This window comes from Cotesia glomerata, linkage group LG2 (assembly GCF_020080835.1).
Source record: "Cotesia glomerata isolate CgM1 linkage group LG2, MPM_Cglom_v2.3, whole genome shotgun sequence".
Lineage (NCBI taxonomy): Eukaryota > Metazoa > Arthropoda > Insecta > Hymenoptera > Braconidae > Cotesia > Cotesia glomerata.
In genome coordinates this window covers 27507407-27526452 of record NC_058159.1, presented here as the reverse complement: position 1 = coordinate 27526452, position 19046 = coordinate 27507407, and the positions used below count along the sequence as shown (strand labels likewise).

Sequence of the window (19046 nt, the reverse complement as noted above, 5' to 3'; positions counted from 1 at the left end):
ATTTAAAATTGAATTTATAATTGTTGATTGAAATTATATGGATTCAAAATTAAAGAATAAATTTGTTTTTAGCATTGAAAATTAATTTTTAATTTTAGATAAAATTTCAAAATTTATTTTTTTACTCAATGATCTGGAGTAAAAAAATTATTTGATAAAAATTTATAAGATATATTACACTTGTCTAAAAAATTCACAATTTCACTTACAATCAAAATGTTTAGACATAAATTTTTTCAAGTGTGTTTTTATTAAAATAATAAATAAAATATACTATTTTATTGGAGTATTTGAAAGCAAATAATAATAATATAGATTTAAAATTAAAAAAAAATTTTTTTTTACAGGATGTAGCATTAAAAATTAATTTCAAATTTTAGAATTTATTTTTTTATTCAATAGTCTAGAGTAAAAAAATTTTTTGATAAAAATTTATAAGATATATTACACTTGTCTAAAAAATTCACAATTTCACTTACAATCAAAATGTTTAGACATAAATTTTTTTAAGTGTGTTTTTATTAAAATAATAAATAAAATATACTATTTTATTGGAGTATTTGAAAGCAAATAATAATAATATAGATTTAAAATTAAAAAATTATTTCTTTTACAGTATGTAGTATTAAAAATTAATTCTAAATTTTAGATAAAATTTTACAATTTAATTTTTGACTCAGTAGTCTGGAGAAAAAAAATTTTTTGATAAAAATTTATAAGAAGAAATATTACACGTCTAAAAATTTAACAATTTTACAATCAAAGTGTTTAGACATAAATTTTCTTAAGTGTGTTTTTATTAAAATAATAAATAAAATATACTATTTTATTGGAGTATTTAAAAACAAATAATAATAATATGAATTTAAAATTAAAAAATTAATTTTTTTTTACAGTATGTAGCATTGAAAATTAATTTTCAATTTTAAAAAATTTATAAGAAGAAATATTACACTTGTCTAAGAATTCCACAATTTTACTTAAAATCAAAATGTTTAGACAAAAATTTTCTTAAGTGTGTTTTTATTAAAATAATAAATAAAATACACCATTTTATTGGAGTATTTGAAAGCAAATATTAAAAAAATGAATATTATTAAACTCATGAAATGAAACCTCGCCTAGAAGGAAGGAGCATCTGTTTCATTGAGATAAATGTTGCCTATTTTATTGATATTTATAATATAAATGAATAAATAAACATATACATAAAAAGAGTTTAAGTTAGTGCGTGTGTACAATTTAGTTACACTTGGACTGTCCCGCGGGTCGTGTCGGGCTTTCGATCGACCGCGTGCAGTCTCACGATAAACTAGGCCACACTGAAAATACCTCACGTGCTTACCAGCCCGATCCAAGAGATTTCTCAAAAGTGTGGAACGATCAGACGTATCTAACATAGTAATTATTTACAGTGTATAATAATCCATTTGTTTTTAAAATCCCCTTAATTAAAATTAATTATAATTAAAAATTAAATAGCCGCTGTTTTACATACTTTCATTGAAGCATTAGTTATAATTTAATCAGCAAAGATGAATCCAACTGATATATTATTATAGTCTGAGTATCAATATCAATATCAGTATCAGAGTTTTACTGCGCTTAGTAACACATCAAGAGTCAACGACACTTGTTGTTACCAAGTGACTATGGTTTCCTGCGTAAATGTTTTACATCCAGGTGTTAGAATGTAATAATCCTATTGAAGCCGGGCGTCGGCTTTTCCGATAATAAATTAACTGTAGTAACAAGTTGTTGATGGTAGCTAGTAACATAACAACCAAGCTATTATTTAGAAGTAAATAAAAGTATGAGTTGATAGATACATCAGTTAGGGTACTATCTAGTGTACTATCATGTACAATCCACACGTGACAGCGAGTCATATCTACGACACCGACAAATTGACGTTGTACTTTTACACCGTGTACAGACCGGACACACAGAAGCCGCTTAACTTCCTATCATCCTTCACGACCTCGTGGTCCAAAGGTTTCACGGTCACATAAGCTTAGTATAATCTAATTAAAAAAATAACAAACGCGCGAGAGCATGCAACGGTTCTTGTAATTAACGCATCACGCGATACACAATCGTATCCGGATATAATCCATCGATGCATACTCATTTTTTTAATTTACCATTAAATCAAATCTCCTTTTCTATATATCTCTCTCTAGCTTTTTATTTTTTAAAGACGCAATTAAAATGGAATTGATGAGTTAAATATGATAAGCAATTTTTTCTTTAAATCATAGCAAATAATTATGCCGGATAAATCAACTAGATCAATAGTAAGAAAAAAAAAAAATAAATAATTATCAGAAAAAAAAAGTTGAATTGTTATATAATAAAATTTTTTTTCAAGTTCCACTGATAGAAGAATTTATTAACTATTAATCATTTAATTTATTTGAAGATAATTATTTAATTTATTAAATTTTAATAAATATTTTTAAACATTCAATAAATATTTATTTGAAAAGAAAGTACATTTAATAAATATTTTGTTGAGTGAATTTGTTTCGCTTGCAATATATGAAGATTGTTTATAAACAAAAATCATCTTTATGGGTAATTCTCTGTAAGGACGTCTTAAATCTGTACAAAATTGTCCAACCAAATTATTTTTGATTTTATTAGAAAAAAAATTAACAAGGACTACAAAACTATCAGCTTAATGATAATAAATAAACAGCCAATTTAATTTTTGCTTTTTCAATATTTGTGTGTCTTTTGCCACATAATATGACAAGGGACTATTTTTTTTTTTTATCAAATTGAGAAAAATCAAGCAAACTATTTCAATGCATTCAACTTTTCAAGTTCTCAATGAATGTTTACATTAATTAGAATAATATTAAGACTTATGGATCCAATTTTATAAATAAATTATAAATAAAAATAGTTGCCAGGGGACTGAGTTTTGAAGTGGACCAGACACATATTTCCAGCACAAACAGTGCTTTGACATTAAATAAAATGGCGATAAAGCGCTAACAGCCCTATGGTTATTAACTCAAGGCTAGTTAGGTCCTTATAAACCATACAAAAGGTAAAATAACACGCTGGACTTTTTTTTTTAGGCTTTGAACTTCTGGCAGGGGAATGTTCTTAAAACGCCTGGGACAAACTTTGGTTTAATGAATTTAATGATACAAATTAATTTTCGGTACTTTTTATTGAAGAAGATTGTTAGTTAACTAAGTAAGTTTATAAACATTATGGACAAAAAAATATATTATGGACGAATAACTTCAAATTTAATCTTAAAGTTTTAATTTTGGGAATGGGACAGCCCAGGGGACTGTTATTTTGGTGGTTTACGAATTTATAGCGAAAAAAACCAAAATTTATTTCATTTTAGTTTTCAATGCTCCAAATAGAAATGTTTTTTTACTTTTGTAACAAATTTTTTTTAGTAACAAAATAACAATTTTTCCAATAAAAAAATGCCTGGGACAGCAAAAAACATCCTTACAGAGAATCACCCTTATAAATTATTTGCATTAATTATATTACATAAAAATAACGTTTATTGTAAAATACCAAATTCTATCACACCTCATAATTATCTTTTATATTTTTATATATTAAAATGGTTAATTTATTTAGTGAATTTAATTATTATCATGTATTACAGCTACAGGATTATAAAAAGTGTCAAAAGAAAATTGCTATTTTTGCTTTTTATTTTAAATAAATATTTGTTAACAGTTAACAAATATTCATTAACCCTTAATAAATATTTATTAACAGTCAATAAATTGTACTTAATAAATTACTTATTAACTGTTAATAAATATTTATTAAATCCTACGATGTTAAAAAATCATTTATTAACAGTTAATAAAGCTTATTAAATATAAACAAATCCTTCTATCAGTGTGATAGTTAAAGTTTAACAATTTTGATGTATAGCTTTTGAGATAAGCAACAGTTTGTACATAAAAGCTCAGTGTAATATTTTCCAACACATCTTTATTTAGAATTTATTTTATGATTCTGTTTAAATAAGTATTTTAAAAAAAAAAGCTAACTTTGCTCAATAAATCAAGATATTTTTATTTTAATTATAACGTATTTTTGGTTAGAGTTATCAAGCCCGGATAATATATATCTTTTTTTATTTATTAAGAAATTTAACAAAAATAAGTTTTTAGAGTTAATGATCTATAATTCAAAAGGTTAAATAGTCTGTGGTTATATTGGTGACGAATTGCGAGAGACACCTTGTAGAAAGAGGTCACAAATGTCGTGAGCATCCGCACCAGAGCTTGAGACAGTAACATGACGTTGATGCGATTGTATACGCATTTTAGTTCTCATGTTACTGCTCCAAACAAATTTATTTTACATATATATGTATAACTTTAACTATAAAGTAATATAATATAACAATAGAGTTTAAACTAAAATGATTACATTCGACCACATACGAATTGAATTCTGGACCAAATTGCCTGACACTTGGACAAAACTTTTCAAATTGCAAACTTTCTGACTATTATTATTATCATTTAAATAACCGAGATCACGCAAGCGAGCAGCAAAGTTTATTTGAAATATAAAAATATATTTTTCTTTATTTAAAAGGCTTCAATATCATTTAAAGCTCTAATCTCAAGAAACATATTTTGCAATATTATCAATAACATTGTTTATTTATTAATTTTTTCTAGGCATCGCCTAATAAATTTATTATTTTTATTTTTATTGAATTTTTGAGCCAAAATTTCAGAATTTTAAATTTATAATTTATATATTATAATTTAAGGAATATATTAATTGTTGTATAATGCCGATTGGCGTTCAAATAAATAAATAAATAAATATTGTAAGCGAATATTTATGGAATACGTAAATAAATAAAATAAAGTTCAGAACTGTTGCCAGGCTTCTAATATATTTACTGAGAGGGAGATAAAGAGATGAAGAAAAAGATAAAGATTTAATTACTGAGACCCAAGAACTAGGTGAATTCATGAAGTTCTTTAACATTAGTATAGTACGTCTCTCCCATAGTGTCAAAGAGCAAACAAAAGCCTCACCCTTGCATAGCAATGCACATGCTTTCAGTCGTATAAAACACGGTGAAATATCTAAGGGAGAAAATAATATTTTCAACCCCCTGTAATCTCCTATCTGATGCCTCTATCTTCATCTTTACTTCTATTAATTCCCGCTGGGTACTAGTAATTTCAACAAGATTACAATCTAAAAAAACAAAATAATAAACAGTACTCAGAAAGAAAAATTTCTTGACTGGAGAACAAAATTCTTGGCTCAAGAAAATTTTCGGGTGCCTGAAGGAAGACCGAAGTTGTGTTGGCCGAAGTAAAAATTTTTCTTTAAATTCTATTCTTGGTAGAAGTAATTTTTTCCTAAGTCAAATTATCATAAATAAGGTAAAAGCTCCAATATATGATCATGTACCAGTATATGATCACTCTATGTATTTGTATACCTATATTTGTGAATATAGATATACAAATACATGGAGTGATCATATACTGGTACGTGATCATCTATTGGGGCTTTTACCTTACTTGATACAATAAATTTTTATATTTGATCAAGATTTTTAGATACTTTATACATATTGAATGAAAAAATTATACATATTGAATGAAAAAAAATGATTCAATATTATTTGATTTCATTTGACATGTTAGTCAATAAAAATATTAATGAAAATTTACTTCTATCTTTCATTTAATTTTTTGGAGCAAGAGAGAAATTTTCTCAAGACAAGAAAATTTACTTCTATCAAGAACTTAATTTTTTGGAGCAAAAGGGTGAATTTTCTCAAAATAACAAGATTTTCTTGACTTAAATAAATTTTCTTGGGTCAAGTACGTATTTTGTAAAGTAAGAGAATTAATGTTTTTGGAATAAGTGAAATTTCTTGTCAAAAAAAAATTTTTTTTTTCGCTCAAGAAAATAATAAGGAAAAAAAAATATTTTCTTGGCTCAAGTGAACCTTTTTGTCTGTGTGAAAATATTAATTTCATATTGAAATTCTATTCTTAGTGGAAGTCATTTTTTCTTAATTTAAATTATCATAAATACTTGATACAATAAATTTTTATATTTGATCAAGATTTTTAGATATTTTAGGGAAGCAGCGCTACCTACTTCAGCTGAGAAAAAAATTTTCTCACCTTGAGAAAATTTTTCTCTTGAATATTTGATGCTCATTTTATATTATTTTAGCGTGCAATTATACATATTGAATGAAAAAAATGATGAAATATTAATTGATCTTCTCATTTGACATGTTAATCAATAAAAATATTAATGAAAATTTACTTCTATCTTTATATTTAATTTTTTGGAGCAATAGAGAAATTTTCTCAAGACAAGAAAATTTACTTCTATCAAGAACTAAATTTTTTGGAGCAAGAGGCTGAATTTTCTCAAAACAACAAGATTTTCTGGACTTAAATAAATTTTCTTGGATCAAGATACGTATTTTGTAAAGCAAGAGAATTAATTTTTTTGGAACAAGTGAAATTTCTTGTAAAAAAAAAATTTTTTTTTTGCTCAACTAAATAACAATGAAGAAAATTATTATCTTGGCTCAAATGAACCTTTTTTTCTATGTACGGTGATAATAAACATAATGAGATAGGGAGTAAAAAATAATGAAATAATAGAGAAATAAAATAAAACAAGAGCTTCGGCAAACTAGACATCACGTGTATCGATCGATTCAACTACCACGACTGGCCTACTCCCACTTCTCGGCTCGCGACTCCTTTCTTCTCGTTCGCCGCTCGTGCTCCTTCGTCGCCGTGTCGCCCTTTCGCTCCTATCCCTTCGTCTCGTAGCATACACCGTGTGTATGCTTCAACACAACTAAACTTCATCCTCATCGCGCTTGTTTTCTCCATACCTTACTCGACTATTCTATCTTCTATCTCCTATACTATCAGGTTTGCTCCTTTGACGTCGAAAGGAACACAGCGACCAAGGGTTCAGCGAGTCTTGCACCATAGTTGTCAACCATTCAAGATAAAGGAAAATGATGATTATCGAAAGCAATGAGCAAGAAGTTTATGACTATTGAATTGCTTTTTGGAATGAGCGTTCAGAAAAAAAAAAGGTACTTACAGATAATTAAATGAATTCCGGTTGATCGAGTGAATCGCGGATCATTTGACGGTGTTAAGACGGTTTTATTGTCGGTACCGTTCAGCACAGGGTAAATGTAGGTCAGGGTATCGGACGAATACTTAGAGACCCTCTGTACTGCCTCTACTCTTACTGCATTATTTTATGCCTGGTACGTTTAGCTTTTCAAGACACTAGTTTTATGTATACACACACATATAAATATATATCTAATATTATAATGATATAATTTAGTCGTGACTAAGCTGTGTAAAGTAATCACACAGCTATACGCTCTTAACTTTGACATCTCTTGGATTATTCAATAAAATCGTTTCGAAATAAAGCTACGCGGGATATAAGTATCATAGACTAAAGACCTAAAACAAATACTGAATAGATATATAACAGTAATAAATAAACTAGAGTTTATACTATATTTTTTAAATATTTCTAAGAATAATCATATACTAGAAACCTTGCAGTCACTATGTGACTATCATGACTTTTGAACTATAAATAAATAAAATTTTGCTTTATTAAATAATTAATTTTGTTAAATTGCACTGTACTTTTTTAACTATTGATGTTTTTAAAGATATAAGCTTATTCTGATGTTACACTCATCAAAAGCTTTCATTTGAGTACCCACATGCATTTTGATATATTTTTCATATATTCATATATATAAATATATAAAATATATGAAAAATTGATGTGGGTACTCAAATGAAAGTTCTCGATGAGTGTAACATCAGGATGAGCTTATATCTTTAAAAATGTCAATAGTTCACAAGATACAAGGTCGTTTCTTAATTATGTTAAATTGCACTGTACTTTCTCAACTATTGAGATTTTTAAAGATATAAGCTCATCTCAATGTTACACTCATCAAGAGCTTTCATTTTAGTACCCACATGCATTTTGATATATTTTTCATATATAAATATATGAAAAATTGATGTGGGTACTTAAATGAAAGGTCTTGATGAGTGTAACATCGGGATGAACTTATATCTTTAAAAATCTCAATATTTCACAAGATACAAGGTCGTTTCTTAATTATGTTATATTGCACTGTACTTTCTTAAATATTGACATTTTTAAATATATAAGCTCATCCCGATGTTACACTCATCAAGAGCTTTCATTTGAGTACCCTCATGCATTTTGGTATATCTTTCATATATAAATATATAATATATATATAAAATATATAAATATATGAAAAATTGATGTGGGTACTCAAATGAAAGGTCTTAATGAGTGTAACATCAGGTTGAGCTTATATATTTAAAAATGTCAATATTTAACAAGATACAAGGTCGTTTCTTAATTATGTTAAATTGCACTGTACTTTCTTAACTATTGACATTTTTAAAGATATAAGCTCATCCCGATATTACACTCATCAAGAGCTTTCATTTGAGTACCCACTTGCATTTTTGATATATTTTTCATATATACATGGATATAATATATATAAATATATAAAATATATGAAAAATTGATGTGGGTACTTAAATGAAAGGTCTTGATGAGTGTAACATCAGGATGAGCTTATACCTTTAAAAATGTCAATAGTTCACAAGATACAAGGTAATTTCTTAACTGTGTATCTCGAGATAGAGCATTTTCGAATGCATCCTGAATACTTATCATCATAAATTGACTATAGGTGAGAATATATAATTTAAAATCATGAAAAGGCACAACTCCAGGTCAAGACTTTTCCAACGATACCAAATTTAACCATAAAAACCCATTTTATCATATAAATACACTGGGCACAAAAATTTTGCTTATTCTTTTAATAATGTAGATTAATTATTTAATAGCAAGTAGTTAAGTTATTTAGAACAAAACTATAGTGCTAGTGGTTTAAATAAAAAAATTTTTTAGCAACGAGGTATCCCTTGGGGATAAATCCATAAGTGGCAATCACATAATCATCAACGTCACAAGCGCTCAGAGAGTTAAGAAGGTTACGATCCAATTTAACCGTTTACTCGGCTGGCAGAAGAGAGAAATTAAAAACAAGTATCAGGCCGAAACATGTTATACACGTATTCTCTGTACATACAATTAAATAGTATTTTAACATAATTGTAATCGCCGTTCTAGCAGCATAGCAGATCGATTGTTGAATAAAGAAGCTTTGGGTTAAATATTTTAGGAATTCAAGTCGACAACTCAACTCCAAGCAATCACCGTGGATTCTGCTGGTTTGGACCTGCAAGAAATATTAAATAAATTGTGTAGTGTATAAATAGAATAGAACAAAAAAGAGATAAAAAAGACATTCTACAAGAGATTTCGACACAAAAAACGAGCTCGAGAACGAGAAGGCGCCACGAGCAGATCCGGGGAGTTCATTTCACTTGGAGCAGTCATCGGGTACACGCTCTCGGCTCTGAGTCACTCGATCCGACCAGCCAGACAGGTAGCAACCTGTCCGCCGGCAGTAACCAGCAACCAAGGACCCATTCCAAGAGAGAGCGAAAAATATTATTTTTAAATAAAAATACTTTTAAAACTGCTAAGCCTTCATTAGACCAGCTGACGCAAATCCCTACCCTACGTGCCACAGATTTCAGGATTCTCTTCTCTACTCTTGGCTCTTTGTTTCCCTTTGCTTATATTCTCTGCCGGTTCTTTTGTATTTGCTTTGCATTGTTGTACAATGACTATTCAATTAGCTATTTAAAGTATCAACCACTAGCAGTAGCATTAGTAATACTAATAGCAATAATTGTATACAATTTAATTGTGGCGACACGTGGTAGTTGATTTTCTAATATGCACTGATAGAAGGATTTAGTACGGAGTACTAAACTGATTTAGTAACAAAATTTTTATTCATTTATTCGGGAGAAACAAATATTTTGTACCCATTAATAATATTTGTTACAGTTTAATAAATGATTTTTTTATATGAACAAAGCCTTATTACATAGAAATAAATATTTAGTTCCACCAAATAATATTTAGTAACAGGTACTAAATATTTCTTTGGCAAGTATTGTCGGTAGATGGCTATGCTTTAATTCCAATGTTTATGTGATACATAACCAATTCACTACCTCAGATTATTTTATTCAGCTCGATTTTGAGAGATTTATTAACTTTTTAAAAACACACATATTTCCAATAAATATCTTTTATTTATATCTTTTTTCAGTGGAGTTTAGTTTACATTTTTTAATTTGTCTATTATTGATATGCTAAAAACTTGTTTAATTTTAAATTTTATAAATGTCTCAAACAAAGAAATATAATTTAATGAGATTCTTTTCATCATAATACCTTATATTTTTATTTAAAATAATTTATTCTAATTATTTTTATTTATTTTAAGTTAAAAAGTTAGGTTACACGCTAAAATTAACTAAAAAATTTATTTCTTAGTTACTAATAAACGATTTATTGAGTACCAATAAATCATTTGTTAAATGCTACTAAATATTTATTTGGTAGAACTAAATGGGCTTTAATAAATGATTTAATACCTATTACTAAACATTTGGTAATGAAAGGTTTGTTACTAAATCATTTAGTATCTGTTACTAAATCTTATTGAATAGAACTAAATCCTTCTATCAGTGTACTAAATATTTCTTTGGTAAGTATTGTCGGTAGATGGCTATGCTTTAATTCCAATGTTTATGTGATACATAACTTATTCACTAACTTAGATTATTTTATTCAGTTCGATTTTGGGAGATTTATTAAACTTTTAAAAACACACATACTCCCAATAAATGTCTTCTATTTATATCATTTTTCAGTGTTTAGTTCACATTTTTTAATTAGTCTATTATTGATATGTTAAAAACTTGTTTAATTTTAAATTTTATAAATGTCTCAAACAAAGAAATATAACTTAATGAGATTCTTTTCTTTATAATACCTTATATTCTTATTTAAAATAATGTATTCTAATTATTTTTATTTATTTTAAGTTAAAAAGTTAGGCTACACGTTAAAATTAACTAAAAAATTAATTTCTTTGATACTAATAAACGATTTATTGAGTACCAATAAATCATTTGTTAAATACTACTAAATATTTATTTGGTGGAACTAAATGGGCTTTAATAAACGATTTAGTACCTATTACTAAATATTTGGTAATGAAAGGTTTGTTACTAAATCATTTAGTATCTGTTACTAAATCTTATTAAATAGAACTAAATCCTTCTATCAGTGTGCCAAATAATAAACCAGCTACTCTCATCTGCTCCCATATAAAATACATCCATCGCAAGAGAGCGTGAGAAAGCGGGTGAACGATGGCTGATCGATTGGATCCCCTCAGTCTTCAGCTTGTAATTTTTTTTCTTATTGCTCCAACTTCTCTTTTTGATCTTCTGAATGTACTTATGGCCGGAAGTTCTCCTCGACACTGTACTGTTGTGTAGTCCTTTCTCTTGTTCGTAGGTACCTGCCAGGCAAGTTTGGAATTCGGTACTTCCCGTTCCGGCCCTCGAGCAAACTAAAAAACAACTTGACTTGTGATCATCTTTTTAATTTTTGCTTTTATTGCAAAAAAATATTAAAAAAAAATTTTTAACCAACCCCTTAAGAGTGAATGAGGGAAAAAAATCCACATCATCATCATCAGACACCAGACTACTGAATTACGCGAGTACTTTTTCTTACTGTTTTTTTTTTTTTTTTTTTTTTTTTATCATACATAATTGAAAATTTACTGTCCCTACTGCAAGTTAAAATAAATTTTCTGCAGCTTGAGACCTTGCACTCGGTACATAATTGTCCGCGCCCGAGGCCGTTGCCGCGCGATTAAACTACTCCCTCCTCATTCACTCCAACTATTTTTTATTCCTCTTCTTCTTATATTATTTATTTTTGTTTCTTATTTTTCCTCTTCTTATTCTCCTTACTCTTATTTTTTTTATCTTCTTTTCATTTAATTCTGATTCTCCGTTTCTTTATACATTATAACAACTAACAACAGCAACTACTAGCAGTACAAAAATTAATAGTATAGAGCATTGACGTGTATGTACTTGAGAGCCTGTTGGTTTAATTTGCCTCTCCTGCTGTCAATGCAAACCGTTTTATTTTCTGGCACTAAGTAGTTTAAGTTCGCACCTGACGATCGTGAGACTCGGCTATATACTTATGACGACTCTTAGATGTAGTGAGGGCCAAATAACGAATAGTTTTACTTAAAAAAAAAAGACGCCATTCGGTCACACCCCAAATGGAAGGTAGATTTCATAGAATGAATCATTTTGTCTTAATAACTTTCGTTTGACATGCAATGAAATTTATTTTAACATACATAAGTAGGTTGTATTGCACATTGCCTGAAAATGGTTCAATTGAACTTTTAACTACGATAAAATAACTAATAATTGTCAAATAGTTAACGTTATATCCGTCAAATTAGAAGGAATTTTATAAGCTTTCACATGAATTTATCAAAAATCAGCTATCTTTTTGCTATTAAAAGTTATTCATAAATGAAGTCGTCAAAAACGTAATTTTTACTATTTTGATCATTATGAAGAGCTACTATTTCTGAACTAATCGAAGTATTTCGCTGGTTTTAGGACTCATGCAAGCTAATTGTCCTAGGAATTTATATACTAAATTTCATAAAAATCTGTTGAAAATTCTCGACAGAATAACATTCATAAGTCAGTTGTACTACACATTGCCTGAAAATGGTTCAATAGAACTCTTAACTTTGATAAAATAACTAAAAATGGTCAAAATGTCAATGTTATATACGCCAAATTGAAGATAATTTCATGACCTTTCACATAAATTTATCAAAAATTAGCCATCTCTTTTCAATCAAAAGTTATACATCAATGAAGTCACCAAAAACGTGATTTTCACTATTTTGATAATTTTAAAGAGCAGCCATTTCTAAACTTATTGAAGGATATCGCTCATCTTCGAACTCATTCAAGGTTATTATCCAAAGAATATGTGTAACAAATTTCATCTAGATCCGTCAAGAATTGTAGGCACAATCGCGGCAACATCCCGCGTTATATTACATACATATTTAAATTTTTTAACTAACGTTATTTTTAAGCTTTACTCGACTAGTTAAGAGATATTACGACAAAATTCCGACATGAGGACCAATGCAAAAGATTGATTTTTATGAAATCTACCTAAAAATACTAGAGTCGAGCTGACAAAAAAGAGAGAGAGCAGCACAGAGTTCGGGCGTAGAACCAAGTGTATAAACATTATAAGAGAGCGATGTCGAGTTTTGTGTTGCTGAGGTGAAATAGTAAGAGGCCAGGTGGTGCATCAGGGATGTATGTACACACATACAGGACTAAGTTAAAAGACGTGAGTTACCGTAGCTCTCTGTTATGTGTTATGTCGGAATGAGAGAAGTACATACAATATCAAGCGGGTCTGAAAGAAGAAGAAGGAAGAAAGAGAGGGAGAGACAGAGAGAGAAAGAATAAGAATGAGACGGTACCAGGGGACTCGAGTCAGTTCGTCTCGACTCGTTTCGCACGAAGCGAGGCCACAAGACAGCCGAGGAAGTCGACTTATGCACACACACTCGAGCGAGACAAGAGCCCCGTGGCTATCTTGATTCGTTATCAACGCCATTTTCAAAGCCGGTAGTTTCAAACGTGTTTACTAAATGCATCAACGATTGCTCATACTTTTTTCTTCTTATTCTTCTCCAGTATTATACAAACTCTGTTTTCATTTTAGTTTTGTATAATATACTTTTCTGTGCATTTATGTAGATATATATATATATATATTTATTTTATCCGTGTAATACTTTTACAAACATCTGTAGGCAGCTTCTAAAAATCAAATATTTATTCCTCTCTATACCAACAGCCTAGTCTTATTTATGTGAGTCACACATGCGATATAGAAAGTAGTCGTCTTAGCTATACTCACCACACAAACAGGAAATAATGATAATAATAATAAATAAAATAATAGTAAAACATCTTGAGTTGAGATTCTATTCGTTATTCATTAATCACTCGGTCGTTTCTTGTGTCGTGGCTTTTGGGTACACAGATAATAAAAATTGCTACAAAACTGATAAGTTATTGATAATGATAACATAGACACGAGGAGAGTGACTTTTATAATGCATTCAGCAAGCTATTATCAGTTACTGTATTTTTTATTATAAAAAAATACACTGAAAGAAAAATTTCTTGATTAGAGAAAAAAATTCTTAGTTCAAGAAAATTTTTGGGTGCCTGAAGGAAGACCGAAGTAAAAATTTTTCTTGAAATTCTATTCTTAGTGGAAGTAATTTTTTTATAAATCAAATTATCATAAATAAGGTAAAAGCCCCAATAGATGATCATATACTGGTACATGATCATCTATTGGGGCTTTTACCTTACTTGATACAATAAATTTTTATATTTGATCAAGATTTTTAGATACTTTAGGGAGCAGCACCACCTACTTCAGCTGAGAAAAAAATTTTCTCACCTTGAGAAAATTTTTCTCTTGAATATTTGATACCCATTTTATATTATTTTAGTGTGCAATTATACATATTGAATGAAAAAAAAATGATTCAATATTATTTGATCTTCCCATTTGACATGTTAATCAAAAAATTATTAATGAAAATTTACTTCTATCTTTATATTTAATTTTTTGGAGCAAGAGAGAAATTTTCTCAAGACAAAAAAATTTATTTCTATCAAGAACTAAATTTTTTGGAGTAAGAGGCTGAATTTTCTCAAAACAACAAGATTTTCTTGACTTAAATAAATTTTCTTGGATCAAGATAAGTTTTTCTTGAAATTATATTCTTGGTGGAAGTCATTTTTTCTTATTTCAAATTATCATAAATACTTGATACGATAAATTTTTATATTTGATCAAGATCTTTAGATACTCTAGGGAGCAGCGCCACCTACTTCAGCTGAGAAAAAAATTTTCTCAACTTGAGAAAATTTTTCTCTTGAATATTTGATACCCATTTTATATTATTTTAGCGTACAATTATACGTATTGAATGAAAAAAAATGATTCAATATTATTTGATTTTCTCATTTGACATGTTAATCAAAAAAATATTAATGAAAATTTACTTCTATCAAGATATTTAATTTTTTGGAGCAAGAGAGAAATTTTCTCAAGACAAGAAAATTTACTTCTATCAAGAACTAAATTTTTTGGAGCAAGAGGCTGAATTTTCTTAAAATAACAAGATTTTCTTAACTTAAATAAATTTTCTTGAATCAAGATACGTATTTCTTAAAGCAAGAGAATTAATTTTGTTGGAATAAGTGAAATTTCTAGTAAAAAAAAAATTTTTTTTTCTCAAGAAAATAATAAAGAAGAAAAATATTTTCTTGGCTCAAGTGAACCTTTTTTTCCGTGTACAGTTTTTTTTTAAAATACAACGCTGCTTAAATATATCAGTGAAATAATCTTGTCCAACGTGCAGACAACCTGACAAATTCAAATTCTATTGACGTAATTGTTGATAGCTGGTAAGGAGGAGAGATTCATAATGGTTAATGTAAATCAACCAGAGCATTAAAATTCATGGATGAATATACACTAGCTAATTGATAATCAAGTCTCTCCGTCAGTTTGTTATTGATACAATAAATAAATAAATAAAAGGGTCTCTGAGATTATCGGTATTTACAATTAATTGTATCTTAAAAATAATAATAAAGTTAGCCGACATTTTTGATTTTTTTATTTCGCTTAATTTATTAAATTATAACTAAAAAATATTTTTAAAAAATTGCCTTTATAGTTTTTAGCAAATGAAAAAAATTTTTTTTATTTTTTTGTAATGATTCTTTAAAAAAAAATCATAAAAATTCTTAGATGTCGGCTAACTTTATTTTCATATCCGACAAAAACATTGTTTTAAATACAAAATAAAATTATTATTTTTAATATTAGTAGCATGAATAATAATAATGTAAATAAAAAAAACTCACCGAGTCTAAGCTCTCCAAAATTACCACAGCCAATTTTCTTTCCAACTCTGAAGTTAGGTCCTACCATCAACACTCCAGAGGTGGAAGTAACACTTTGCCTAGAGGTGTGCATGGTAGATCTAGTCGCGTTACCGCTGCCTCTAGAAGTCCTCTTGGCAGCTTCCTGCTCCCTATCACGGTCGCGATTAGGAAGCTCCTTTTCACCTCTACCCGTTCTACTGTCACTCTTCTGCATCTTGAATCACTGGTCCACAACCTTCTGAAAAATTCTGGTCCACAAATGGGACCGTACTGATCACTAAAATGCTTTTTATTTATATTCCACCCAAAGGGCTTGTCAATATTGGCAGTAGTTGCTGTAAGTTTCACAGAAACTTTGCTCCATTTTATTAATTTTATAAAATTTATAAATTATCCTAATACATTTTTTTATACTATTTTTAAATTTATATTCCGGGCAATTGCCACTGGTCACTTTAACTCTATATTACAACACACTGTACTTATTCATTAATTTTTTTTTTTTTTTTTTTTTTTTTTTATTTAAATGCCAACAAATGTACTTGGTAAACTAGTTACTGAGGGTAAGTAGGGGAATTAAAACCCCGTGTATTTAACAGTAATCCTCTCTGGTCTATCACACGTATATTTATAAATAAAAATAAAAAAACGGCGTTATATACATAGAAATAAGAGTGAAGGATGACACCGGTGTACCGAGTACAAGTACGAGGTGATGCACGCACGATACCCACCAATGACGGCAACCGCGACGATGATGATGGGAACACACATATGCACGCACCAAGAATGTCAATAGCTGGCAACTTTTGTGTCGCCTGTCGCGGTTTTACAAAAATAAAATAATAATAAAATAAACAATAATAATAATTTATCTAAATTGTAAATAGAGCGAGTTTTGGTGATTCTCATAATAGATCAACAAAATTGATTAAATAAAATAAATAAGTCGATTTAATTACTGGAATATATAAAAAATATTTTTTCTCATTTATTTATTTTATTTATTATTGTAAAAAAAGTAAAGTGAAACCCGGCCGGCCGGGTGATTAATTTAGTCAACACAAACCTCCTGAGTGGTCACTGGGCAACACTTCCCCAAACGTGGCTCTGTCTTCGTGAAGCAGGGAGCACCCCGAGAAGACCACCATTATGGGTCATCGTTGGCGTTTAATAATCGCGGGAGCGATATACTTTTTATGGATCGACTTATTATTACACTGCTCACTAATAATCAGGATTCACGGCGTCCTGTACTAACAATCCTCGTACATTGACCCGACACTTTGGAAAAGCGGTCTTCCTTTTCCTTGTGTCCGTTTGTTCCACAATCACAATTGTACAGCGGCCCTCCTTGCACATATATGTATATATAGATATATATCTATAATATTATGTAGTATATATGAAGGTATCTATATATCTATATCCTCTTGGCTCTCTCACACGACGACGGCTGCAAGCAGGATCGACTACTTCGACGACAATTGACGCGCGAGACTACACTTGCTGTTGTTATATCCACTCACTCTGTTCTGTTCCTGATTCTGACTCTGACTTGAGTTTAAACTCCGACTCTGTAGATAGATCTCCAGCTCTGTAGATAAATTTATTAATAATTATAGTTTTAGTTTTTAAATAAAAAAGAGCGTGCCAGTGGTAAGTGCCCTGGCTGTTCTGAAAAAGGTTCGGGCACCACCCGGGTCACCACCAAATAACACTCTCGTTTCTATTCTATTCCTTCTCCTGAGCTCAACCTCAACACTTATAATAACTACACACCACTATCACTCAACCGACGAGGATAAACGGTCGCGAACGGGCATTGAGTTCTGCCTCTCGCGCTCCGACTCGACATTGGGTATTGGGTGAAAGATTTGTTACTGCTCCGGCAGGGTTGCCAAATTCTACGGTCTTATCTCACTTTTTAATTGACTAGTCAACCAGCCAATCGTACTCTTTTAATTTTCATAGAAATCACCGGATTTAATTAATTAAATGTCACTCCAGAGGGCGCCTAAGAACAGCGACAGATGAAAATTCAGTTAGCCGGCATTTCAAAATTTTATGACATTAAAGTAAGCAGTCGCTTGACAATTTTTTGATTTTTTTATGATTGAAAATTATGAAAATTAAGTTAGCCGACAATTAAAAATTTTTAGAACTTTTTTTTATTAAAAAAATTATTACAAAAAAATAAAAAAAAATTTTCACTTGTAAAAAACTTCAAAAACTGTAAGTGCAATTTTAAAAAAATATTTTTTTGTTTTAATTTAATTATTAAAAAAAAATCAAAAAATTAAAAACGTCGGCTAACTTTAGTATTATTTGAAAATTAAGTAAGCCGACACTAAAAAATTTTTGATTTTTTTTTTAATTAAAAATTAGAACTAAAAAACTATTTTTAAAAAATTCCACGGATAATTTTTAAAATTTTCTACATATGAAAATTCTTGTTTTAATTATTTATCAATTAAATAAATTATCAAAATTTTCAAATGTCGGCTAATTTAATTTTCATTTTTCATGATACTAAAGTTAGCCGACGTTTTTAATTTTTTGATTTTTTTAATAATAATTAAATTAGAGCAAAAAAATATTTTTAAAAAATTGCACTTACAGCTTTTAAAGTTTTTTACAAATAAAAATTTTTTTTAGTCATTTTTTCAATAAAAAAAAATTAAAAAATTTTTAAATGTCGGCTAACTTAATTTTCATGATTTTTTAAAATAAATAATTTGCTCCGAAAAATTATTTCTAAAAAATTGGATTTGTCATTTTTTTTATTTTCTAAATGTCAATTTTTTTTTCTCGTTTTCTTTGACATAATTTATTTGTTAAAATAATTCTTAAAATTATAAAATATCTGCTAAATTAATTTTCATAAAAATTTTTACAATTTTTTTTATTGAAAAAATTATTACAAAAATATTTTTAAAAAATTTTAAAAAC

The 19046-nt window shown here is 28.6% G+C and overlaps 1 protein-coding gene across 14 annotated transcripts in view; it reads right to left on the bottom strand.

Annotated features, from left to right (window-relative positions):
- The window catches only part of LOC123258743 (casein kinase I), a 31685-nt gene extending 13688 nt beyond the window's left edge, over positions 1–17997 (bottom strand). For 4 of the 14 annotated variants that reach the window (XM_044718941.1, XM_044718942.1, XM_044718945.1 and 1 more), the window contains exons 1-2: positions 17164–17993; positions 16074–16342 (exon numbers count right to left, since the gene is read on the bottom strand). In XM_044718941.1, the coding sequence (XP_044574876.1) occupies positions 16074–16308 (235 nt within the window). In that variant the 5' untranslated portion in view covers positions 16309–16342; positions 17164–17993. Of the gene's footprint in view, positions 1–16073; positions 16343–17163 lie in introns of all 14 variants that reach the window. The other 10 variants (XM_044718946.1, XM_044718947.1, XM_044718944.1 and 7 more) reach the window with 6 other exon arrangements.
- Positions 17998–19046: the final 1049 nt, after the last annotated feature.